Source organism: Chelonia mydas, chromosome 1 (genome assembly GCF_015237465.2).
Source record: "Chelonia mydas isolate rCheMyd1 chromosome 1, rCheMyd1.pri.v2, whole genome shotgun sequence".
In the NCBI taxonomy this organism is placed as follows: domain Eukaryota; kingdom Metazoa; phylum Chordata; order Testudines; family Cheloniidae; genus Chelonia; species Chelonia mydas.
Window position 1 is genome coordinate 42,668,920 of NC_057849.1, and position 25,854 is coordinate 42,694,773.

Genomic DNA, 25,854 nt, shown 5'->3' on the forward strand with positions numbered 1-25,854 from the left:
TTGAACATAACAAAATCTGGGTCCAAGGAATATTTTAAATCAATAGTGTTGAATTCTAGAAAAATTAAATAAAATATTTAAAACTTACAATAGTACTTAAATACTCACCTTTAATTTTTCCATGCCTTGATCTTCTGGCATTTTGCATGGCTTGTTTCTTTTGATTTTCTGAGATTTCCATTCCTGGATTTTAAAGTACATGAGGGTCTCAGTATTAAGATATTGTATCTGCTATTTGATAACAGTAAATTAAAAAACATTTCAGCAAACACTTTTAAAATTATACTTTAGTGATTTTTAAATAATTCTTATTAGTAATGTACCATACGTTTTTGAGAAATACTGGTCCAGATTTTACTGTTTCACCAGTTTAACTCTGGCATTGCACTGGCATAACTGAGATACTAATTTGGCCCTTTGAGCACAAATTGATGCCAACCTGTGCTGAAATAATTATCTCTAGCTGGTGGTCTTTGGGGAACTGACTAGCTACCTCATTTTACAACTCTGACAGCTAAATTAGTGATGACAAAGCAAACTAACACCTAGGGAGATTATGTGGATTTATGACACTTTGGGGGCCAGTGGATCCACAAACCAGTTTTGGATTGCTAGGAGAGATAAATACAAGGCTTGATTCTCTTCTCACTCACACTGGGATAAACCTGGGATAACTAAATGAAGTCATTAGAGTTATACTGGTGTAAAGCTGGTAAGAGAAAAGTAAGGTCACAGTATGTATAGACATAATTCTGCTTGTATTCTGTAAAAGAAAACTGAACCCATTTTCCTCAGACCAACACTCCAATATTTGCTGTTCCTGTGTTTACTGTATTTGTATTATGCATTTTATCTATGTTGATCCAAATTTAATAAAAATGAATATTTTAAAAGCTGAAAAGCTCCTCTAAGAATATGAATGAATTTCAAACTACGTCACTGTTAAACTGGCATTTTACAAAATTTAATGTCTTCAGTTTGAACAAACCAGATGGTGGTTTCTTTTAACTAATGTACAGTACTGCAAGATGAGCTTGTAGCCTTCTTTGGCGTGTGTTATGCATGTCAGTGTAGTGAGGGATATTAAATACACTTGTTCACACATTTACATGGTCAGTGTCATGTTACATGATACCCTGGTCTAACCTAACAATTTACTGTAATAGATTCATAGATATTAAGGTCAGAAGGGACCATTATGATCATCTAGTCTGACCTCCTGCACAACGCAGGCCACAGAATCTCACCCACCCACTCCTGCAAAAAACCTCTCACCTATGTCTGAGCTATTGAAGTCCTCAAATCATGGTTTAAAGACCTCAAGGAGCAGAGAATCCTACAGCAAGTGACCCGTGCCCCGTGCTACAGAGGAAGGCGAAAAACCTCCAGGGCCTCTTCCCATCTGCCCTGGAGGAAAATTCCTTCCCGACCCCAAATATGGTGATCAGCTAAACCCTGAGCGTATGGGCAAGATTCATCAGCAAGATACCCAGGAAAGAATTTTCTGTAGTAACTCAGATCCCACCCCATCTAACATCCCATCGCAGGCCATTGGGCCTATTTACCATGAATATTTAAAGATAAATTAATTGCCAAAATCATGTTATCCCATCATATTGTAGTAGTGTTAAGTGTATGAGGGATTTCAATGTGGCTGAGAGAGGCTGGCTCCCAGAGAGGACAGGCAACTGCTATTAGTGTAGCTAAAGCAATTGTTCCTTACATCTAATGGACTATGTTTTTGGAGTTCAAGTACTGAAGTTCTAGTCCCCTCTCCCTATCATAGAATATCAGGGTCGGAAGGGACCTCAGGAGGTCATCTAGTCCAACCCCCTGCTCAAAGCAGGACCAATCCCCAACTATGTGTGAGATTCATCTAGTAACTGTGCATATTGTTTGCAGCACATGAATGTGTTATATTAGCACAACTAAAAAGGTGTGTGAGTGTTGCTTCTCATTCCATTCTCATATATACAATGGACTGAAAAGTGCTGCAACCCAAAGCCAGGTGGCCCAACAAAGCAGCCACTTGGATTCCATTCTGCTCTTCATTCACACTTTTGAATTATTTTGAATTCCCTGCACTTTCTGGCCTGTGTTCATGGAGGAGTTACATCCCTCGAGTGACTGTTTTTAATATAATCTGGCCATACTCTTTCAGTTACTGGTTACTCCTTTTATTTCATTTGTAATTATTCAATTCTTTTTTCTCTTCCTGGAGACAAAAAAGCAGCCAAAGAAATCAAAAAGTTGCAGCAGCAGGAAGCAGACTGTTTTCTTAGATCTACCATTAGTGGTTTTGGAGAAAGAGCTGCTGGTTGTGGCCCGTTCCCAGCATGCACTCAGAATAGCTCAGAAGAGTTGGATATGGTTTGGGAGGCTCTGACCTCTACTGAAATGTCTTTGAAAACAGAACTAGTCATTCAAGCTTTAGAATTTGAAGAATGATTTATTTGTTCCTTGAATACTTAAATTAGAGTCTTCATCTGAATTCCAGCATGATAAATTACAAAATCCAACAAGATGTTCAAGGTTGAGAATACCAGAGGTCTTCCACTGGCTTTGGCTAAAGGATAGTGTTCAACTATGCCAAAAAAGCGAAATTTTAGAAAACAAACTCTCCTGGGTAATGAAGAAGAGATCCAAGCCCTAGAGACTTACGAGGGCATAGCAACATAAATGATGTGGATTTGGACATTAAATCTGAACCATCCCTTCTATAGCATAAGATATCTATATAACATGGGGTACTACTAGATCTGAACCATGGGTGCTGGAATGGGGTGGCCAGGTGGCATGGCCCCATCACTTTTAAAAGTGGAAGGGCTATGGCCTCCTACTTTTTACCTGCCTTAAGGACAAGCGATGGGGGGTGGGACCTTGGGGGTAAGAGGCGAAGCGGAGGCAGGGCCATGTTTTGGACGCTGATACCTCCTCCAACTTCTAGGGAGCTTCTGGTGCTCCTGGTCTGAACAAGCATTTGAAATGTTTGATAAAAGATATTTTACAGCAGCTTACATTTCACACACATACCCAGTGATATAAAAAGCTGGATTTATGAATCTAACATTATAGAAAATATATTTTCTTACTGTTCTGGTTTTATTTGCTACACACATCACTAATTAATGTTTGTACAATGTTTTGTAGATATAAAGCCCTAACTTGCACTCCTTGCATTGAATACAATGGAAATGTTGGGACTATAAGATATGCATGATCAGGCCCTCTATAAATGCTAAGTTATTATCTTAATTATTATAGTGCCCACTGCCAGTTAAATCATGAGATTATACATTAAAGTATAAAATGTAAAATAAACAATTCAGGGATTTGGCTGCTGCAACTTTCCTTAGAATAGTATTCCTCAGTCTTATTAATCTCAGGACTTTTTATGTGGCTATTTTTGTTGCAATATTACTTTTTGGGGAAGCACCCAATCACCCATGTGTTTTCTTGTAGGAAGGTTCCAAACCTTCTCTCCCACCATCAGAGTTTTGATGAAATGTACATAGCTCTGCCAGCAGCAGAAGGCGCCAGCAACAGCAGATAGCAGTACTGTCTGGGTCCACTAGTATGTGCTTCAAAATCTCCAAAATGTGTAGTATTTGGGCTGACAAGGTGGGTGAAATAATAACTCTTATTGGACTAACTTCTGCTTGGTGAGAGACAAGCTCTCAAAAGCTTTTTTTATTTTTTACCCAACAGAATTTGGTCCAATAAAAGATTATTTCACCCGCCTTGTCTCTCTAATATCCTGGGACTAACACAGCTACTTCTTAGAAATTTGGGCTGTCCTGCATACTCTCTTGGTTCCATTTTTGTGGAACCCCCGGAAAGGAACTGCTATAACTGTAAAGAGCTCAGATCCTGGCTCACAAAGCTAAAGTGGAGGAGTTAACTGAACCTTGGAAAGGTCCAAAGATGGACAAAGATTAGCTGTTGATCTCCTTTTGCCCAGTCCAATTCACAAATCCCCAACTGCAATGTGGCCAGTCATCAGGTTTAATGGAGATAAGGCCCATCAAGAATTTGGAAATTAAGCGGGGGCTGGGGTAGGGTGGGGATGTTGTATTTTGTTTTGGAAACAGGGGAGCCCTCCTCCTTGACGTGACAATCTATTCACTATTATTCCCTCTCATTTTTTGGACAGCTTGGGCTAGTTTGAGTCGTTTCGTTGTGATAAATGGGATAGATTGTATATTAGTCCCCAAATGCACTACACTGTTTTTCTATTTCCCAGTCAGCCATCCTGCCCCAATGCACATGTTGTCTTAGAGCTCTGCTGGGCTAATATTCAGTAGTCTGGAGATGGGCTCAATAGTGATAAATGTGTGCATGGGCAGTGTGTGCACTCCATGTAGAAGCTGCTTCTGAAAACAATGGCTGGGGTGCCCAAAAGGCGTATAGGCTCCCAGTGCACTGCAGAGCAAGGGAGAATAGGGAAACTAATTTGCAAGGTGGTTTGTTTAGTTGTCTCAGCTCCATCATTTATTTTGGGTACCAGCTGCCTTTGGCTACTTGTAACGTATGGTCCATGGGGGAAAGTTAAGGCTGATGTTGGAGTATTAGCTGGTAATTTCTTGACTTTTTCTTTCATTACGTGGTTGTGTGTGTGTGTAGTGTTTTTGTTGTTGAGGGACAACTGATTGCTCATGACATTTATTTTCATGAATAAGGAGAAGGATAACTTTAGAGCCATAAACTATTGAGTCTTTCATCAGGAGAGAAAATAATGGCCTAACAGAGAACAATCACTACCTATAATATATACACAAGAGGCCTGATTCTTGTTTCAATTACACTGGTGTAAATCAGGAGGAAGTCCATTAAAGTCAATGGGGTTGCACTGGTGTGAGATCAGAATCGGCCTCAGCGTACATAGGGATTGCTCCAACTTTATTGATGGGTTGGGAATATGAGGCTATGAATCATGTTAAAGTTTTAATAACTCGTGAGTTATGTCATCCAGGAAATCACATTCAGAGCACTTTGGATTTTAATTTGCTGTCATTTAGAGCCATTTCAGTCCTGAAGAATGTTACTTATGAGTTATCCCATCTCTCCCCCTCAAAGATAAATGTCATAACAGAGAGCAGCCATCATACATTATACACACAAACACACACACACACAGAGGGATTTTTTCCCTCCCACTGTTGCCTTAGGAATGTAAAAATCAGTTTTATGTTTCCTATCACTACTGTCCTCTTATGTCTCTATTTTCTCAGTGCAATTCTGCTGAATCTTTTACCATTAATTTTATTAAACTGAAGCTGTTATGCCCAATGTTAAACTGTGAAACAAGCATAATTTTAAATTAAAATCCCAAATGCACACTCTCACAGGATACATTTTGGCCCAAAGCTGGCCCTAGAATTTGCAAGGCCCTATCCAATGTCAGACATGCAGGGTCCTACCCATTCCCCTCCTCACTTATGATTAGGCCTTTCCTCCTCTGTAACTTGGCTAAGTGCTGCTATATTACATTGGTTGCACAGACCTAAGGATACTACTGCTTGGCTTTATAATAAAATGCTCTTTAGAAAAGTGGCTGCCAACCACTAGTTCACATATAAGGTGTAGTCCATGCTAAAATGTTAGATCAACCCTGCTACATAGCGCAGGGGTGTGAAAAATCCACACCCCTGAGCGACGCAGTTAAGCAGCCTAATCCCGGGTGCAGACAGTGTTAGGTCGATGGAAGAATTCTTGCATCGACCTAGCTACCACTTCTCGGGAAGGTGGACTACCTATGCCAATGGGAGAACCCCTCCTGTCAGCATAGGCAGCGTCTCCACGGAAGTCCAGCTGCAGTGCTGTTGCTGTAGTGCAGGGGTCAGCAACCTTTCAGAAGTGGTGTGCCGAGTCTTCATTTATTCACTTTAATTTAAGGTTTCATGTGCCAATAATACATTTTAATGTTTTTGAGAAGGTCTAGCTCTGTAAGTCTATATATTATATAACTAAACTATTCTCGTATGTAAACAAGGTTTTCAAAATGTTTAAGAAGCTTCATTTAAAATTAAATTAAAATGCTGATCTTACCCTGCTGGCCCGCTCAGCCCGCTGCCGGCCTGGGGTTCCATTCACCTAGGCCGGCAGCAGGCTGAGCGGGGCCTGCGGTCGGGACCCCAGCTGGCAAGGGGCCGGCAGCCAGAACCCCAGACTGGCAGTGGGCTGAGCAGGGCCGGCGGCCGGGACCCCAGACCAACAGTGGGCTGAGCGGCTCAGCCCGCTGCTGCTCAGTCCGCTGCCGGTCTGGGGTTCTGGCCGCCAGCTCCTACCAGCCAGGGTCCCGGCTGCCAGCGCCGCTCAACCCGCTGCCGGTCTGGGATCCCGGCCCTGTCCACATAGAGTAGGTACCTACCTTCTCCCTGGTTCTAGCCATTCTCTTCCTCTCTCTGCACTGAGATGAGGGTAGGAGTGTGCTGAGACCAGGGCTGGGGGTGAAGGAGCACGTTGGGGTGCAGGGTCTGGCCAGGAGCTAGAATGAGGGAGGGGGTTCAGGGTTGGGGCAGGAGGTTTGGGTGTGGAGTGCTTACCTGGGCAGCTCCCATTTGGTGTGAGGGGTGCAGGTGGGAATGCAGGGTGTGTGTGCAGGAGCTCCCGTTTAGTGCTCAGGGCAGGGGTGTGTGTGAGGAGGGTTCAGGGGTCAGGGCAGAGGATCTGGGGGTGTGTGAGGGGGGTGCAGGGGTCTGGCAGAGGGCTGGGGTGTGTGTGAGGGGATGCAGGAGTCAGGGCAGAGGGCTGGGGGTGTGCCTGGGGTCGTGGGGGTGCTCCAGCCCCCTGCCCAGAGCGGCTCACGGCAGGGGGCTGGAGGTGATATGCCCTGATTCCACCCCCCTCCCCAAGGTCCCCAGAGCAGAGAGTGTGCTGCAGTTCCACTTTTCCCTCTCCCCCTCCATAGCAAGGGCTGTCAGCTGATCAGCCGCAGGGAGGGAGAGAAGAAGGGGCAGGAACCCAGCACACTGGGGGAAGAGGCGGGGGAGGGGGAAGCTTGCCTGCCCTGCAAGGAGAGAGCGGTGGGCGGGGGGTGGAAAAGAGTGGGCCGGGCCAGGCAGGAATTTTAATGGCATTAAAAATTGGCTCCCGTGCCGTCTTTGGCATGCGTGCCATAGGTTGCCGACCCTAGCTGTAGTGTTTCACCTGTGAACAAGCCCTTGGTACTGGTTTGTCAGGTTATTGTTACTGGCACTCTAAGCTCCCGCTCATGAGGCAAATTCTCTCACATCTCTGAAGCTGTGGAAGGCCCCCAATAACCCAGTAGAACTACATAAACTACATATGCAGTCAGAGGGAGCTTGAGGGATTCCACCCCACCCCATACGCTAGAGGTCGGCTACACAGGGCCTCTTGCTGCATACCTGCTCTGAGAGGACTAGCGGGAGAGCAGGGGGAGGCCACAGAATGGGGATTAAGGAGCTACTGTTGATCTAGGGCTGCAAAAGTGGCTGTGGGGCAGTTTTACTGATGCTCCATGACCAAAGAGTGAGCATTCCTTTCCCCATCCCTGTAGAATCTCCCTCCAAAAAGCTTTTCAGCAGGGGACAGATTTTTGCTCTCGATGAGTAGTCTGTGCTGCAGTTAGTGCACTAATCCTGCCTTCTGCTCCTTGTGTTGTGCAAGATGTAACCCACCACAGAGCCATGGCTGCTCCAATCCCCAGTTTCAGGATCACAGAGCTGACACAATGGAATAGGAAACAACAGACACTTGCTTGTATAGCTGAAGTTTGTGTCTGGTAAACAGGCCATTCGCATAGAGCCAAAAAGGAGAGAAATCCAAACTTTGCCTTTTGATTTAAACTCCCCCACACTGTAAATCTTTGCACTCACCCATTTCTTTGTCTTCCTGCACTCTTCGCCTTTCATTTTCACATGCCTCCAACCATCTTTTCTTATCTTCCTGTTTTTTTGCACAAAACAAATGAACCTCTTCTGTTGCTCTATTCACAGTTTTGAAAGCGTTCTTGATATTAATGTTAAAGTCCTTATCTTTGCCATCCTCAGTATCCACAAGTTCCATCTCATCCAGATCAATCCGACCTTTGTAATATAACATGTCCCTTCGCAGCAGGTCCTTCTTACAAAACACAAGCTGATGGTCAAAAAGGAAAAAAATCCTCTGCTGGCTTTTGCCTTGCTTTGAGATTTTGGTCAATTCGCCCGAGTGGATCAGTTCTGAGCTTCTGGCTAAAACATCCTGCCCCTAAAATATATAGAAGTGTATGTGTAATAAATAAATACACAGGTTTAAGAGATTATCATATTACTAATTATTATTTTTGTAGCATTTAGTCATATGACAGACAGAACTGTACTTCTGTTTCAATAAACCTTTTAAAAAATCTATAAATATAAAAGGTAGATCAAGTTATATTCACAAAAATATGGGTTTGATTCTGCTCTCAGTTTCACCAGTGCAAACCAGGTGTCACTTCATTGAAGTCAATGGAGTTACCCGCGTGTAGAACTATCAAGAAATCAGAATGGGATATAATGGTCCCAACCTAAAAGAAAATACATTTTGTTCTCTTTCAACATGTCTTTGTAATCTCACAGATACAAACGCGTGTTATAACCGTTGCTCTTTCTGAGTAAGAGATAAGATAATCAATAATGGTCATTGCAAATGAAGCAACTCAACTTTTAACTGAACAAGGACCACATGAAATGTATGCACCATAAACTACTACCATAGAAAGAAAGATTCCCCCAGAAGTCATTTAAGTACATTTTAATTTTAAATATTTCATGAAAATGGAAGAATGACACCTACCTCCCAATCAACAATAGACACTTGCCAGCATGCAATCTTGTCTATGCTTTCCAGCCTTCGTTTGCGCTCATTGATGAGGCATGCTACATTCTTCATGGCCTCGTACGCTGCCTGTATATTGTTATAATCACTGTAAAATGGAAGCAGATTTCAAACACATTATATGCACTGGATATAACACATCAACACAGTTTAACTGACTGAGTGAAGCGTGATTCTCTACAGTATCTATTTACCCCCTAACCAGAGTTCTTAAACCTGAAGGGCCTGATTCCCCACTACCTTGCATCTTATATAGTCATTTACACAATTCTATGCTACCCTATCACCCACTTTGCACAGGTGTAAATTACTACACACAGGGGAAGGAGGTGGAGAATCAAACCTAAGCTGTGATATCCAGGCTCCATTGAAATCAATGGCACCACTCCCATCGACTTCAATGGGGACATGGTTTCACCCAAAGAGTTAATTTATAACAGGAATCCAGTTGTGTAAAATGATGTTCTCTTTAATAATTTATTTCTAGATATATTTTCCTCTCCCTCTTCCCGAGTAGCTGGAAGTGAGGCTTGGGACTGAGGTGACTTGATAAGGGGAGCACAGCTTTGTGTCCCAGCTGCTTAGCTGCAATGTTATAGGCGGTGAGAGGAATGTCCTCTTCTGTCTCATACAAGGATTCTTCTTAGAAAGACCAATGAAAGGATCCAGAGGATGAGGAGTGGCTGAAATCTACCTAGCTCTTGTGAGTTATGGGGGTCGTGAGCACAATGAAGGAGAAATGAAAGGAGAAGGGATTGATTCTTATTCTTCCTCCATATGGCTTGGGTAGATAGATATAAATACGTAGTTGTTGCTAAGTTTGATAGCCAGCACATTGCCACAGCAGTGAGCTGGTGAATGTCCTTCAGGCCCTCGGCAAAAGAATGAAGGGGACATTCAGATATGATGTGCTCTATTGTTTGTGCCTGGTGACCATATTCGCATACAGGTGTATGCCTCATTTTCCACTTAAAGAGGGTTTGTCCACATCTCCCATGAGATGTCCTAATGCGATTCAATCTGCACCAGTCTTTCTGACATAAATCAAAACCCGGTGGTTTCTCAAGAGCATCAGTGATGAGCTGTTTTGAGTGGTCAAGTGCTCCATGTGACTCTCCATTAAGCCTCAGCATCAAAGTTGGGTGTAAGGATCTTCATACGGTTCCATAGAGGGTTGCGTGATTTTAATCTCATCTTCGGTGGATTCTGCAGGTCATGGTGCAGTGGGATCCTCGTTTTTGCATTGACATGATTAAGAAAGCAAGATGTCTGAGCAGCTCTTCTAATCTGTGGAGGCTGGATGTGCAATAGGATTGGGAACCAGTCAACTGGAGTGGATTTGAGCAACCCTGACATAATGACCATAGCATTATCGAGTTGAGTGTCAAGGAGTTTAGTGTGACTACTATGAGACAGTACTGGTGCACAATATTCAGCTGCAGAATATACCAAGGCAATTGTTGCAGTTCATAAGGTCCATGGACTGGAGTCCCATGATGTTCCAGCCAATTTTCTGATAAGCGTGACATGAGACCTGACCTTATCACGGGTGTTCTCGAGGTGTTGTCAAAAGGTCAAACTCCAGTCCAGTGTAACGCCAAGATACTTTGGATTAGCTTCATGACTGACGCTCTCACCACAGAACTGTACATCTAGTTTGGTATTAGCCATTTTATTGTTCAGATGGAAAGCAGTTACCATGCTGTTTTTTGGATTAGGCTTAAATTTCCCGCATTGGAAATAATCAGCCATTGTGCTAAGGTCTCAGGTTAGGGTGCAGCTGATTGTATGGAGGCTTCTGTGCTGAACAACTAGGGCAATATCAACTGCATACATGAATTTCCTTGACTCTGTTGCTGGTATAGCCATGGTGTGTAAATTAAAAGGTATTGGGGCCAGGACAGAGCTCTGAGGGATGCCCAAGTTAAGAGTTCTTGGTCTACTGATCTGGCCATTAAGGTGTACCTTAAAGCGGCGATCCCCAGTCATCGCCGCCAAGAGGCAGACTGTTCACCGGCAGTGAATGATGCGGGAGACCTTGAGGAGGAGGCCCTGTCTCCAGACAGTGTCATATGCCAAGGACAATCAACAAGGGTGATTCTTGTCTTCAACTTACGTTGGAATCCTGCCTCAGTGTGGCTGGTAAGTGAAGCTACTTGGTCACAGAAGTTTGGGAGGAAGACGAGAACCTTCACGTGGTACTTCTGTTAAGTGCTAGTGTTTTTTGTACTCCGTGTTTTGTGCAAATCGACCAACATACCAATGTCATCAATTGGCCACTGGACATCATTTTACCGACCTCCCAGCAAACACAGAGGAATTGATTAATGGCTGCTGACAGGCTGGGCCATTACATGTAAACAGGTATTTGAGGGGCAAGACTGAGAGCCCTGGCTGTCCCCTCCACTTCCGCAGGTTTCCTCAGATGCTTCTGCCTTACCAGTGGCACTGCATGTGTGTGTTCACAATCCACCTTCCTCTCCTTATTCAGATCCCCACTAGAAACTCACTTCTGCAACAACACACATAAGAAGTGAGAGTAACGCTAACAAAATCGCACAGATGTAAGGGTGGACATGCCTTATTGAGTAACCGCATAATCTCATCAGTTTCCCTTGCCCTTCCTATCTTAGTCCCCCTCTTTTTGATCTGTCTATGACTATCACTTGTTGTGTAACAGGTGCCCTTACTGGCAGACTATAAGCTTTGTGTCTTTAACTGTTCTGTGGTGCCTCTCACACATTTTTGGGCATTTGAAAAATAATAATTAGTTTTGAAACAAAATACTAAAGTTTAAATGAAGAAGAAAGCAGCTCCACCAATCTAAAACAATCTTCTTTTGCCTGGGTTGTGTGGGTGAGTATGGTGGAAGAGAGGGAAACAGAAAATGTGGGGGAGGCTGATGGTACCCTGCCCTAGGTCTACCTACAGCCCAATATTACTGGATGATCCTGCTCAAAAGTTACCAGCAGTGAAACAGCTACACATACTGGTATTCAAGTTGATATCATGGGGTTCCAAGTTAACCATGGAGCTGAATAATGGCAGTAACCATGGAACTGAATGGCAATAATCCATCTCTCTTATTGAGCTAAATCCTGCACTACCTCCACCAGCAAAAATTTCATTGTATTCAATGGGAATTTTTCCAAGGTAAATGCTGCAAACCATGGACCCAGAGAGATTGTTTCAGGCTAGGTCTCTGCAGACTGGTTCATAGATAGAACCTTTTCCTTGCAACCATAAGGGCTAGAAACACAAACTTTTAAAGATAAAAGCTTAATTTATTCAGAAAGTAAATCAGCACAGGGAAGTACTTAGAATGGCTATTTATTAATGATTTATGACTTCAGTGGAGCTACATTGATTTATACCAACACATTATCTGGCCTCTGGATTTTACAATAAACAAAGATATTGGAGGAGCGGGAGAGGATAAAATCACCCTTTAACCTCTGACAGCCCAAGCTTATACACAGATCTTGCCCATAACAGTGCTTTTCATGAGTTCTTAGTAAAGCCAGTTAGTTGGGTCTCAGTTCAACTTTGTATGGTTTATAGAGTGCATGCCAGAAACTCGGATTCACTGCTTGCTTACTAAATGAATGGACTATAGTTTAAATTACAGTCAGGCAATCCACATACTAAGTGTGCACTAGCATGCACTACACATTAATTCATCACTTAAATTAGGAGGAAAACATACAGAACAAAATTAAATTCCTAATTTTAAGTTCCATGACGACAGTGCTCCAAGTAGATATTGAACAGTGTGGGCGAAAGAAGGCAGCCTTGCCAGAGTCCAACAGTGATGCAAAACCACACTCCTATTGTGCCATTGACGAGAACTGCACTGCTGGCCTTGGCATACAGTTGTTTAATGGTAAGAATAAGCTTGCAACCAACATTGTACTTCTTCATGGTTGCCCAGAGAGCTTTGTGCCATACTCTGTCAAATGCCTCCTTGAAGTCAATAAGGACATGGTAGATGTCCTGCTGGTGTTGTAAGTACTTCTCACATAGAACACAAAGGTTGAAAATCTATTCTGTGGTACTTCTTCCAGCACGAAAGCCAGCCTGCTCTTCAGCGGTGATATTCTCCGCTTGTGGCTTCAATCTGTTCAAAATGACTTTTAACATCACTTTGCTGGGATGGCTAATTAAGCTTATGGTCCGGTAATTTTGACACAATTGCAGGTTGCCTTTCTTTTGTACAGTGATGATTAGTGACTGTGTCCACGTGGAGGGCCACTCACCGGTCTGCCGATCTTGTTGCAGATCTTAGTGAGTACATCTATTACTATTTCTCCTCTGAATTTCATCAGTTCGGCTGGGATGTTGTCAATACCTATAGCTTTTCCATTCTTGAGTGATTTCACAGCTGTCTCCACTTCTTCATGTAGTATTGGAAAGTCATCCTCATCTGTTGAATCTGGGTTGTCTAAGACACTAGGATCTCCATTTGTCTGGTGGTTGTATAGATCAGAGCAGTAGTTTGCCCACCCATTGATGATGTCCCTTTCTTCTGTCCCTTTGTCTTGAATTGTGTTAGCTTTGGTCCATCTTTCCTTTGTCAGATATTTTACAGCCTGGAAGGCTCGTTTGCTATTTTTATTATTGACACACTCTTCAATTTTAGAGCATTGTTTTTCAATCCATGTCTCCTTGGACACCTTCATTCCTTTCTTGATCTTTCTGTCAATCACTCTGTATTTATCAGCTCCCTCAGTGCTGTTCTTATCTCTCTGAAGTTCTCTTCTGTCACACATTTGTAGTATTTTATTTGTGACCCATGGTTTTGTCTTCTTACGATGTTTCTCAAGGATGTCCATTGCTGCCTCATTCATTACAGCACTGAAATTCTTGATCACTGTTTCTACGTCTTCCTCTAGAGCAAGCAACGGGGCAAATTTTCTGCCGATCATTGCTTGGAATGACTGCAATGTTTCAGTCTCTGAGTCTTTCTAAGTCAAACTTGGTTCTGGTGAACCTTGGCCTCACGATTTACCTTTGCCGCAGCCAAAAATTTAGCATCACAAGGTCACATTGCCAACCTTGTGAAACGATTGGATGAAACCTCTGCAAAATATGGCATGGAAATCAGTGCAGAGAAAACCAAGTTGATGACAAACAAATGTGATGGGATCAGCTCACATATCATTGTCAGTGGACAAGAGCTGGAGACAGTGAAACAGTTCAAGTATTTGGGGGCAATCATCACTGATGAAGGATCCAAGGCAGAAATTCAGGCAAGAACTGCGCAAACAGCGGCAGTGGCAAAGGTAAGCCAATTTAGAGGAATAAGAACATCTCCCTGGAATCCAAACTGAAACTGCTGCACACATTGGTCATTTCCATTTTTCTGTATGCGTGCGAGACATGGAACCTTACGGCAGAACTTGAACGGAAAATACAGGTAGTGGGGATGAGATACTTCCGTAAACTCCTGGGCATCTCCTACTTCGATCACGTCACTAATGAAGAGGTCTGCATCATCATTACCCAATGAGCTGGGTCATATGAAGACCTCCTGACAACCGTGAAGAAGCACAAGCTGAAGTGGTATGGCCATGTAACAAGATCATCCTCCAAGGGACAGTACAGGGGAAGAGAAGAAGAGGTAGACAGAAGAAGAGATGGATTGACAACATAAAAGAGTGGACAGGAATGGACTTCGCGGAGACTCAAGCACCGACACACGATCGTCAGGGGTGGAGACAATTGGTTGATTGCTCATCAGTGATGGTGCGCCAATGACCAATGTGGTTATGGGAGTAATGATGATGATGACGACAACAATGCATGTAGCTGAATGGTTCTGCGTATATCTCAAGTAACAAGTCGGTTTTGCAGACTTGTGTTCTCATATCTATTATAGAAAAGTCCTATACAGTATAATGGGGATTAAACCAATATTAGATAGGGATTTATATAAATGACTACAATAATGTAATTTAACAGAGAATGATAATCTTTCAACCGTTTTTATACCAACCTACAGAATTTCTTGAGACATGTGCAGAACTAAAGCAGGTATTTAATCTCTATTAAGTTCTATAGTTTGGTTCAGTATTCTACAGAAAGGAGATCATTCTTTATTAAGCAGAACCAACTATGATCCTGTGAAGAAGGCAAAGTCTGTTTCTGGTTACCACATAGGCTCTCTTAGGTCTGATAAACTGGGATCCTCATGGTGAGTTGAGAAAATGACTCAGCCTCAGTTCCTTTGCACATTTAGTGAACAAAATTAAACAGCTCAGACCAAGGGAAGCCCATGGCCTCTTTCCACAGAGCACAGATAAGCATTTTCTAAGTGAATTTTGTGAGGGCTCTGAAGAAATTTTGAAGGGGAAAATGGTTAAAAAAAAAAAAAAAAAAAAAAAGACATCAAAACGACTGATAAAAACCCAAGACAGTTGAATCATGGGCATCATCTGGAAAAGTATATACTGCAGAAGAGATTACTGGGTTAAAAAAGAGTGCAGTAATAGCAAAGGAAATGGTCATTTCCTGAACTGGCTGCCAGTTAACAAAACACTGAATGAAGATCCATACACATGAGTGATTCTCAGATCACCAGCAAATATTCCTTTGGAGGGAGTTTTGCCTAAGTAAGTCCCTATGTCCAGGGTTGTTTCCTACACTGAAGATAGTAACAATGAATGTAGATAATCTGGGTAATATATTAATATATTTTTCCACCACAAAATTATTTAGTCTTTCTATACTGGTTGTTCCCTCTTTCCCCCATCCCCGCCTTTGATTCACTTGTTTCTGGCAGAATCTAACTACATCATTTCATAAGGATTTTTCAGTATCCTTTTTCCCCTTGAACATAATTTTTCAGTGTTTAATACTATTAAACATGTTCAGTTTATGTTGTTCTTCTAAGACTATCTTCACCTTTTCTATCTCTACGGGTGTGTCTACACAGCAAAGAAAAATCTGTGGCTGACTCTAGAACCGTGAGGGGTGAGAGGGAAGTCAACCTAGCAATCAAACAGCCCTCCAGTCCGAGCCTGGCAAGCCCGAGTCGGCTGGTACAGTCCAGCTGCAGGTTTTTCTCTGCTGTGTTGACATACCCTGAGACACTTCTCTTTTCTAATTCTTTCCTTTTATTCCCTACATGTATCCCTTGCTCATTTTTCCCTTGGTGTTTTTTCACTCTGGTTTACAAATCTCTTCTCCTTCCTTCCTTTCTTCCCTCCCTCTCTCTCACTCTTCCTGTGTGTGTGTGTGTCTCTCTCTCCAGATCAGTCCCCTTATAGTCAAGGGTGACTATTTAACCTGTATATTGTTTCTGAAATATTTTTTCACATAGACCCAGGATGATAAACATATTGGGTGAAATTCTGTCCCCACTGAAGTCAATCACAGCTTTGCCATTGATCAGAAGGAGGCAGGTTGTCATCCACTGCCTGACCAAATCTACCTTAGACTGCTTTAGCAATAAGGTAGCATTATGGTCTAAGAGAGCTCATTTTAATTCTCTCACCTGTGCACTTCGGTCGTATATTTGAGTAACTCTGCAAGCTGAAGAGGGTATTTACAGATCTTCTGAACAGGTGTAAGGAGAAAGCCATCAATAGCAATGTCAATCATCTGCTGAAGCAGGCGACAGGCCTCAAAGAAGTGACGGTATTTGCCCTGTTTCATTAGGTTGGAAAGCTCAAGGCAGGCACTGGGATGATTGTTACAATACTCTGAGTAGATGGCAAAACCTTCTTGCTATAAAGAAAAACCGAAGCTTTAGCTAAAACATTCATCTTAAAAAGACAAAACCAAAAATTGATATTAAAGTTATAAAATACTTCTGGTTACACTAATTAGACAGTTTGCTAAATTACACCCAAACTGAATAACAATCTATTTAGAAAACACAGGAGAATCTATACTACAATTGGTAATAGGTGAAACTCCTGTTAATGTGGATTGTGGGGGAGTGCATTGGCCAGCAGTGCTTGCTGCTTTCTGAAATGGAAAAAAACCCGAATATCTCTTTATGCTAACCAGATTTGTGAATCTCAGTCATATGGGGTTTTCTTTGAGGAGCCTTGGAAATTGGAAGCCTCCTATGGTTGTTGGTAGACTGAGCGAATAATAGATTTTTTTGGTTAACAGTAGTAATAATGATAATCTAGTTCAATTTGAACGAAACCAATTTTTTAAGAGATTTTTTCAAATTGAAAAACTTGAAAAAATGCCATTTTGAGTTGAGTGAAATGTTTGAATTGACTCTAAACAATTTTTAATTTTTTTTTCTATTTGATCATTTTTGGCTTTTATGCCCCCCCCAGCTTTTTTTTTTTAAACTGGCCAAATTTGAAAACAAAATGCTGTTCTCAAGCAAAATGACTTTGGAAAAAAAAAAAAAAGAGTATTTTTAAGCCTAAACTATTCAGCGAGTTCTACCCAAATACATTAATAGTTATTGAACCCCCAAAAATGCATTTTTCGGTGATATTTCTATTTGCCAAACTTTTTTTCTTAAGTCTACTTGGAGGTTATGTAGGCGATTAGCAGTGATATGCGACTCTTTTCCCACCTTTGTCAAACACCCTGGTTAATATTTTCTCTGGGAAGATACTGGATGTAGTTTCCAAAGAACAAAATCAACTCAGATGCCTGCAGTTAAATGTTAACCTGTGATCTGTGTTCCCTGTAAGCTGCGCGTGTAGGCTGCCAGGTAGGAGAGGTTTAAATGCCATTCTGCGCACAGGAGGCAGCATGTGTTCAGGTGTCCCTCCCACCATGTTGCTCCATCCTGCAGCTGCTCCTGGGACCCTCCTGCTGGCTGTGCAGAGCAGAAGGTGGGGGAGGGAGGAGGGTGCTGATGTCAGGATGTCCCCCTCCCCCTGCCCCTGTACCCCATCTCTGCAGAGCAGGACAGAGGGGACAGTCTGGCTCAGGAGGACTAGGAGCTGCTGCAGTCTGAATGGTGAGTGGCTGTCGGCTGACTGCCTTTCTTAAAGGCCACGTCTACACTACCCGCCGGATCGGTAATGATCGATCTATCGGGGATCGATTTATCGCATCTAGTGTTGACCCGATAAATCGATCCCCGATCGCTCTGCTGTCGACTCCAGAACTCCACCAGGGTGAGAGGCAGAAGCGGAGTCGACGATTCTCGTAGCTGAAGTAGCGTATCTTAGATCGATCCCTCCCCTGGTATAGACCAGGCCAATGAGACAGTGCACTGTTTCTGACATTTCCCCAAAAGCCAGCTCACACAGACTCTCTCTCTCTCTCACACACACACACACACACACACACACACACACACACACACACACACACACACACTCCCCTCCTCCCCCTGCCCATGTACCCCAATGCCGCAGAGTGGGGGAGGGGAAACAACAGGGCTCAGCACAGAGCAGGAAAGCTTTCACTGCTTAAAGAGACAGTGCACAACTTTCCCCAGCAGCCAACACACACACACACACGGAGTCTCTGTCTCTCTTTCTCTCTCACACCCACACCCAGAGTCTCTGTCTCTTTCTCACTCACCTCCCAACACATACTTGTATTATAGTTGTTGTTACTTCTTGGTACTTCCTGCAATGCACATATATTCTCTGTAATTTTATGCTTTCAAAGTGTTATTTTAGTGTTTTGACTGGTCTATGCATTTCATAATTTTTATTTCTCTTACACTTAAATTTAATTCTTTGAGTAGTGAGTTCTAAAATGCCTAACCTGTCCTGGCTGGAGTAATTATGCCTATGGTATAATGCCTATGCCTATAGTAACTTTTAAAAAATATATATTATATATTATATCCAGATTTATTCCACACATGGATGGAAAAAATTAGAGGGAACATTGCCTGTGATTGTTGGAAACAGTTCTATTCATCTGGGACCTTGGGATCACCATAGCTATGAAAATGGAAAGACTGTTCACTTACAAGGAAAATAGGCCTACTCAAAGGGTGGAGGTGGAAAAAAGGGAGGGATTTTAAATGTTTTCATATAATCAGCACTATCTAAAGTGTCTTCCTCACGGTAGTTTAACATTTACTGATCATATTTTGTTTATTTCATAAGCAAAATGGAGTTAAATTACATACATGTTGAAGAAAGCAGGATCCAATTTCACTTAAATGAGGTTCCTCTTTGTTGTACTGTTTCTCAAGATCTTTCAGAAACTTTCTTTGGAATTTGTAAATATCTTCAATGTTTCCAAAAATGGTGTTTAACTGGGCCATGGTGAACATTCCTGTATGTTTACGACACTGCCGAATATATCCCTGGACATAAGACAAGAAAACCTCTTTGTATCAAATCTGAAAGAGATCAAGAGCTTGAAAATGGAGTTTGTACTGAACAAGGCAACTCAATTTGATATTCTGCTTTCCAAGGTTAGATTTTTGTGGTGTCTGATTTCAATGCCATATTCACTACAAAACTGTCTGAACAGTTAGGTTACTGATTCTCCCAATCCTAATTCTGTTTCACACTAGAGTGGATTAGTCAGGAAGCCCGATGTCAGCACTTGTATAATATCTAATTATGTGGGGGGAGGGATAGCTCAGTGGTTTGAGTATTGGCCTGCTAAACCCAGGGTTGTGAGTTCAATCCTTGAAGGGGCCATTTAGGGATCTGGGCCAAAAACTGGGGATTGGCCCTGCTTTGAGCAGGGGGTTGGACTAGATGACCTCCTGAGGTCCCTTCCAACCCTAATATTCTATGATCTTGTTGTTATAACTACCAATCCAGGAGGAGGAGAGCCTGCACTACCAGTTTTGCCTCAGTGCTTAGTAGTTACTGCCCCAACTGTGCTATGACAGAGTTTGATCTTGCCTGTACAGACGAAACCAAATTCTGTAGAAACACAGCCTAAAGATAATCTTTGCTAGGGCTAGTGTAACCCACACACCTCCGGGGTGTGGTGTTCTGTTCTATCTAGTGGCATAGAGACCACTTAGAGCAGTGGTGGGCAACCTGCAGCCCGCAGGCCACACACAGCCTGTCAGGGTAATTTGCTGGCGGGCCACCAGACAGTTTGTTTACATTTGCACATTGTTTACATTTACATTGGTTTAGCCAGTCTGGTATTCTTCTAGCAATTGCCAATACCTGATGCTTCAATGGAAGATGAAATTCACCCACCATGAACCAAGCCAAATGTGTCAGAGATACACGTGTTGGTAAAAATTCCTCCCTGATCTTTTATAGCTTATGTCCTGTAGTATACGATTTAATTACACTTACTCTGGCATAGATAAAAAGTGTATCTTAATGATGATCTTGCTCAAGGAACTGACATTTAGCAACATTTTTTAAAGATGATCTGAAAAAATGGGTTTGTGCCTTTGTTTTGTTTCTTTAGAATGTATGAAGAAGGCCTGATAAAAAAATAATCTGTTTGTTTTCCACACTAGAAGGGCAGCTCTTATAATTTTTGTTTTTCCTGGAAGATTCTATATATGAGTGGAGAACTAATAGGACTATGACATCACAAGCAGAAAGGAAGTGAAATCTAACGAACTGAAAGGAGAAGTGATTTTTTTGGTCAGGCTGTTTACCATCCTTCATTGGTTCTTTTTTACCACTCTAGCTCAAACACCCAGCCCAAATGTGGGAGAAAAATGTTCATAGTTAAAGGCTCAAACTTCAATTAAGGTGTGAGAACGTTCCTACTACAGATCTCTGGTCCTCCAAGGAAACTCCAGCCAAAAAAAAAAAAACAGAGAAGGTAAGTCTTGATACTACTGACCGTTCTGCAGTTTAAACAAGCAGAATATTTTAAAAAATTAGAATTACATAATAAATGACCAGAAAAAAAAAAAAGCACAAATCCAATTTTTCATTTTTTCCTCTGCAGACCACCTTCAAAATGATCAGTCGCTAAACTGTAACTAGATACTACCATATTACATGGATTTATAATTATCTACTGAGGCAAAGTGGTAGCAAATACTAACTAAGCTGGACTCTCTCCCCAACATGGAAACTGCAGTCAGGAAAGCAAAGCATTGTTAACAGGTACAAAATGAAGTGTTCTTTCAAAAAGATGTATTATGATGTTCAATAAAGAAGGGAGTTAGAACTGCGCAAGAGAGCATTCTCATTGACAGCCTTAGAATTGCAATGATGAATCTTCTGACAACAGAAAATGCTCAAGTTTTCACTCACAAGGGACGTTTGTTCAAATTAGGTCTGTGGAATGCTCTAAGTCTATGGCTTGACACTACCTCACAGATGTCCTTGAGATGTTTGATATAGACTCTCTCCGTGTTCATTATTTCCTGTATAACATTGGTTCTCATCTGATCCTTGTTTTCAGCAATTTTTTGGCGATGTTTACTAGCATCTGCATGTTGCTCTTCATCTTGGATGCTACCACAATTTTCTGGTAGTTCTTCCTGATTAACTCGTAGCTGCATTCATAACAGAAAAGACAGCTAGAGTAGTGCAGCAAGGTGTTACAAAAACAAATGTTAAAAACTATTACAAACTTTATTTAATTACCATAGAGGCAGCTCATAACCGATTATTAATTATTATTATTATATAACTGGTCCTCAGTCCTAGGTTATAGAAATAGGATTCCATAATAAGGTCTATCATGTAACTCTTATGCAAGTATTTCCACTGGCTACTAATGTAAAGGTTTCAGGAATGCGCCAACTCTTTCTTTTTGGGTACCCATATGGACCTTCATCACCATAGTATCTGAAGGCCATCATATAAGTGTTGCCTGTATTTTTTGTGAACAGAAGTGTAGATTTATTAGAGAGACCATGAGCAGTGAGCACTCACTGCCAATACTCAAATAAAAAAATTGTGGCATTATTTTCCATGTTAAATTAGGATGACACTGATCTGAAGTAACCAGTTACAGTCATTTCTCCCTTCCCCAATTGTCCTCCTTTCCCAAAGAATGGGGCACTCACACTGATATTTAAAGTTAAAAATACATTTTTCTGAAGTCAGATTGAACATTTTTGTACTAGAGTCCCATCAACTTCATTATTCACCTAATTCACAGAAATGGTAAAATTTATAGGAAAAATGACCATGTGGTTAAATCACTGGACTGTGATGGGGGAGATCTGGGTTTAATAGCCCCAGCTCTGCTATTAACTCTGTATGTGCTCTTGGACAAATCACTTAAGAATAATATTTTCAAGAGTGCCTGAAGTTCACGTTTTTAAAGGTATTTAGGCGTTGCTTTATTCAACATTGCAATGCCTAATACCTTTAAAAATCTGGGCCTAAGTGACTCAGGCATTTTTGAAAATTTTACCTTTAATCTCTCTGCCTCAGTTTATCTGTAAAATGGGAACAACAATGCTGCCTTTCACCTACTCTTTCTTCACCATGCCTGCTTAGATGGTAAACTCTTTATGGTGGGTCTGTCTCTTACAATTTGCTTGTACAGTGCCTAGCACTGTGGGGCCCCAATTTCAGTTGTGGCATCTAGAAGCTACTGTAATATAATTAATGATACAATACAGCAATAGCTATCCCTCAGCAGCTGTACTGTCATGAGACTCTTGGCTGAACTGCGAATAAGGTATTCACATTATGGACAGAACTGCCACAATTGATGAAGCTGACAGGCCTGGCATTATTTTACCACCAAAATCCCTGAAATATCAGAAGAGAATGCTGAGTAGAACAGATGTTCCCATCTCCATCCCCAAAACTGTTGTGCTCTTTCTGTACATACTGACCACTCTTGAGTGGTATTAGTGCTGGTTCTTTTACATCCATGGGACATAGTCCAAATAATAATGATGAGCTGGTTCTCTGTCCTCATTTCTATTTGGATTTTTACAGGGTTACCCAGGAGTAAGTGACGGTAAAATGTGGCCAAGTAAATTATGCTGAAGCAAGAATAGCAACTTTTAACAAAATAAAGCAAGCCATTGTTATACTGACATGTTACCCAGAACCTGATGTAAAGCTGCAATAATGCAGTGGTGAATCAGGCCCTCGTTGTAGAAAAGAAACAGACATAGGTTACTAACCCTGACAAAGCTAGCTGGAAACCAGGCTTCCTTGTCTTCATTTCTTCCCCACCACCAGTCTTTGTTGGAAGCTTCAAGGACTCGGATGACATCCCCAGCTTTAAAGCCTAGCTCTTGATCATCCATAGTCACATGGTCCCACAGTGCCTCTGCATAGACCATGCTGCCATCACTTATCAGCTGAAATGTGGGGGGGAAAGAGTTGGTGAAGGACAAAAGCTCAGCAAAGACCAATACGTAGACTGCTAGAAAACTAAACAAGCATAATTAAACAAAAAGGAGATAAATAAATCTGTTTCAGGATGAGCTGAGTATTTTGAGAAATCTGACCTTGTATAATTATCTGTCTGAGAAATTGAATAATGCAGCAAAAAGGTCTGGATCTCAGACTCCCAAGCTTGAGTACAGTTATATAAAACACATGCAACATCATCACGAAAAAGTTAGACATACTAGAATGTATCCTCCACTTACCTCATTAATTGCTAGCTGTTCCCCTCCAGGCTGCAGGTATCTAGGGCTGGGTTGGCAAAGCTCCTCATAACTGTAATCCTCCTCACTACCATTGTCATCAACTAAGGCAGAAGATTCAGTTCCACCATCTGTAACAACTAAAACAAAAGTGACGGGCTTGAAACAGAGTAATTTGGTTTAATCAAAGTCTTCTCAGAAAAGCAAACATACAAAAACAATTTAATAAAAAATGTGAACATAAAACTGCCAATAGGCTAAGGCAAAACCCCTTAGAAAGTGCCTTTGCTCTTGAAAATATAACAACGCGTTTACTTACGGAGTGATTTTCTCTCATTTACACAACCATACAAATCAGGAATAACTCCACTGAAGCAAACAGCTACACAAAAGTAAACCTGGATGTAAACCATTAAACTTTTTGGGCCTGTATCACAGGTAGGTAGTTTCCTGCAGGGGTCCCTGATTCAGGGGAAAGAAGTTAGGTCCAGATTTTAAAAGGTATGTAGGTGTTGTTGAGCTCAGGAGTCCAATGCCTAACTGATTTAGGAGCCTAAGTTAATTTTCAAAAGGGGTTTGGCACTTAGGAGCCTCAATCCCATTGACTGTCAAAAACAATTTAGGCTCATAAGTGCCTAAGTCTCTTCTGAAAATGATACTTAGGCATTGCAATTCTAAGCACAGCAATGCCCAAATACATTTAAAAATCTGGGCCCTAGTCTTTATATGACTCTTAGGCAGGTGGGCAGTGGGCACTGTAGGTCAGGTTAGTCTCCCCAACCCAGGCTGAGGCCCCACCCTTACTCCACCCTGAAGCACCACCCTTGCTCCCCCATTCAACTGAAGCTAGAAGGGGTTCAGCTTGGGCTGGCAGCCTGGAGCTCGATGGCCTGAGGAAGCCCGGCCAACCATCAGTCCAGGGGTCAGGCCAGTGCTAGTGTTACCAACTTCCTAATTGCAGAAAATCGAACACCCTTGCCCTGACCCCTACCCTGCCCTGAAGCAATGCCCCTGCACCACCCCTTCTCTGAGGCCCCGCCCCTGCTCACTCCTTCTTCCCTCCCTCCATTGCTCACTCTCCCCCACCCTTGCTCATTCGCTTATTTTCACCAGGCTGGGGCAGGGGGTTGGGGTACGGGAGGGGTGAGGGCTCTGGCTGGGGGTGTGGACTCTGGGGTGGGGCTGGGGCCAAGGGATTCAAAGTGTGGGAGGGGGCTCCGGGCTGGGGAGTGGGGTGCGGAGGGGATGTGAGGGCTCTGGTTGGGCGTGTGGACTCTAGGGTGGGGCCAGGGATGAGAGGTTTGGGGTGCAGGAGAGGGCTCAGGGCTGGGGCAGGGTGTTGGGGTGTGGGAAGGGATTGGGGCATGCGCTCCGGGTAGCGCTTACCTCAGCCGGATTCCGGAAGCAGCCAGGATGTCCCTCCGGCTCCTAGGTGAAGGAGCTGCCATGGGGTGCTGCGCGCTGCCCATGCCCGCAGGTGCTGCTCCCTGCAACTCCCATTGGCTGCAGTTCCCAGCCAATGGGAGCTGCAGAGCCGGTACTCGGGGCGGGAGCAGCGCGCAGAGCCCCATGGCTGCCCCTTCACCTAGGAGCCGGAGGGACATGCTTCCTGCTTCTGGGAGCCACGCGGAGCTGGGTAGGGAGCCTGCCAGTCCTGCAGCACTGGCAGCGCTGCCAACCACACTTTTAACGGTCCGGTCAGTGGTGCAGACCGGAGCCACAAGGATCCCTTTTTGACCCGGTGTGCCGGTCGAAAACTGGACACTTGGCAACACTACCCAGTGCTCGGACTGGCCTGGGGGTTGGGCCAGTAGTTGGGCCAATAGTTGGGCCGGCTGGTGTCCCGGGGGTCAGGCTGGTGCTTGGGCTGCCCAGTGGCCGCAGGGGCGGCTGGGGCGGGGCTTCTCTGGCTGTGGTGAGGGGAGGGGAGGGCTCAGGGCTCCAGGGATGGAAGGGGCAGGGCCTTGGGCAGAAGGGGAAGGGCCAGGATAGCCTCCCCGAAGTGGGGATTCACGCGCTGCCCTTGCAGATGGCCTGCAGTGTAATCCTGCACGGAGTAGGCTAGGAAGGAGAAAGAAGCAGAGAGTAGAACTAGGTGGGAAATGGTTTTCCTATCCCATTAAAATTTTAAAGATTCAAAAAAAATATCCCCATTCTGCAGTGGGATGAAATCAAGCGATTTTGAATTTTATTTTATTTTTTGGTGAAAAAAGGCAGAAGTGATGGGGAGATTAGGGCACTCATGTGGGACCTGGGAGAGTCAGGTTCTAGTCCCTGCTCTGCCAGATTTGGAAAAGCGATTTAAATCTGCGCCTCCCACATCCCAGGTGAGTGATCTAACCAGGAAGGTATCGGCTATTCTAGTTTGGATGTCTCCCTCTCTAACTCTTGTTTTGACCAGAAATTCCATCTTGGAGCTGAAAAACCTCCCCAGCAAAACTTTTGTCAAAAATTATACATTTCCACAAAAAGCAATGTTTTGACAAATCAGCATTTTTTGACAAAAAGCCAGTCAGCCAAAAAATTCCCAGCCACCTCTACCAGAGATGCTTGCCTTGCTTTCTGGATCCCACGCAGAT

At 43.0% G+C, this 25,854-nt stretch overlaps 1 protein-coding gene across 11 annotated transcripts in view; it reads right to left on the reverse strand.

The window, feature by feature from the left end:
• The window catches only part of SPATA13 (spermatogenesis associated 13), a 122,307-nt gene that overhangs the window by 7,199 nt on the left and 89,254 nt on the right, over positions 1 to 25,854 (reverse strand). For all 11 annotated transcript variants that reach the window (XM_027821587.3, XM_037891245.2, XM_043530866.1 and 8 more), the window contains 8 exons: positions 23,279 to 23,415; positions 22,805 to 22,984; positions 21,023 to 21,208; positions 18,896 to 19,075; positions 16,319 to 16,551; positions 8,782 to 8,911; positions 7,839 to 8,211; positions 109 to 183 (listed from right to left, as the gene is read on the reverse strand). In XM_027821587.3, the coding sequence (XP_027677388.2) occupies positions 109 to 183; positions 7,839 to 8,211; positions 8,782 to 8,911; positions 16,319 to 16,551; positions 18,896 to 19,075; positions 21,023 to 21,208; positions 22,805 to 22,984; positions 23,279 to 23,415 (1,494 nt within the window). The remainder of the gene's footprint in view (positions 1 to 108; positions 184 to 7,838; positions 8,212 to 8,781; positions 8,912 to 16,318; positions 16,552 to 18,895; positions 19,076 to 21,022; positions 21,209 to 22,804; positions 22,985 to 23,278; positions 23,416 to 25,854) is intronic.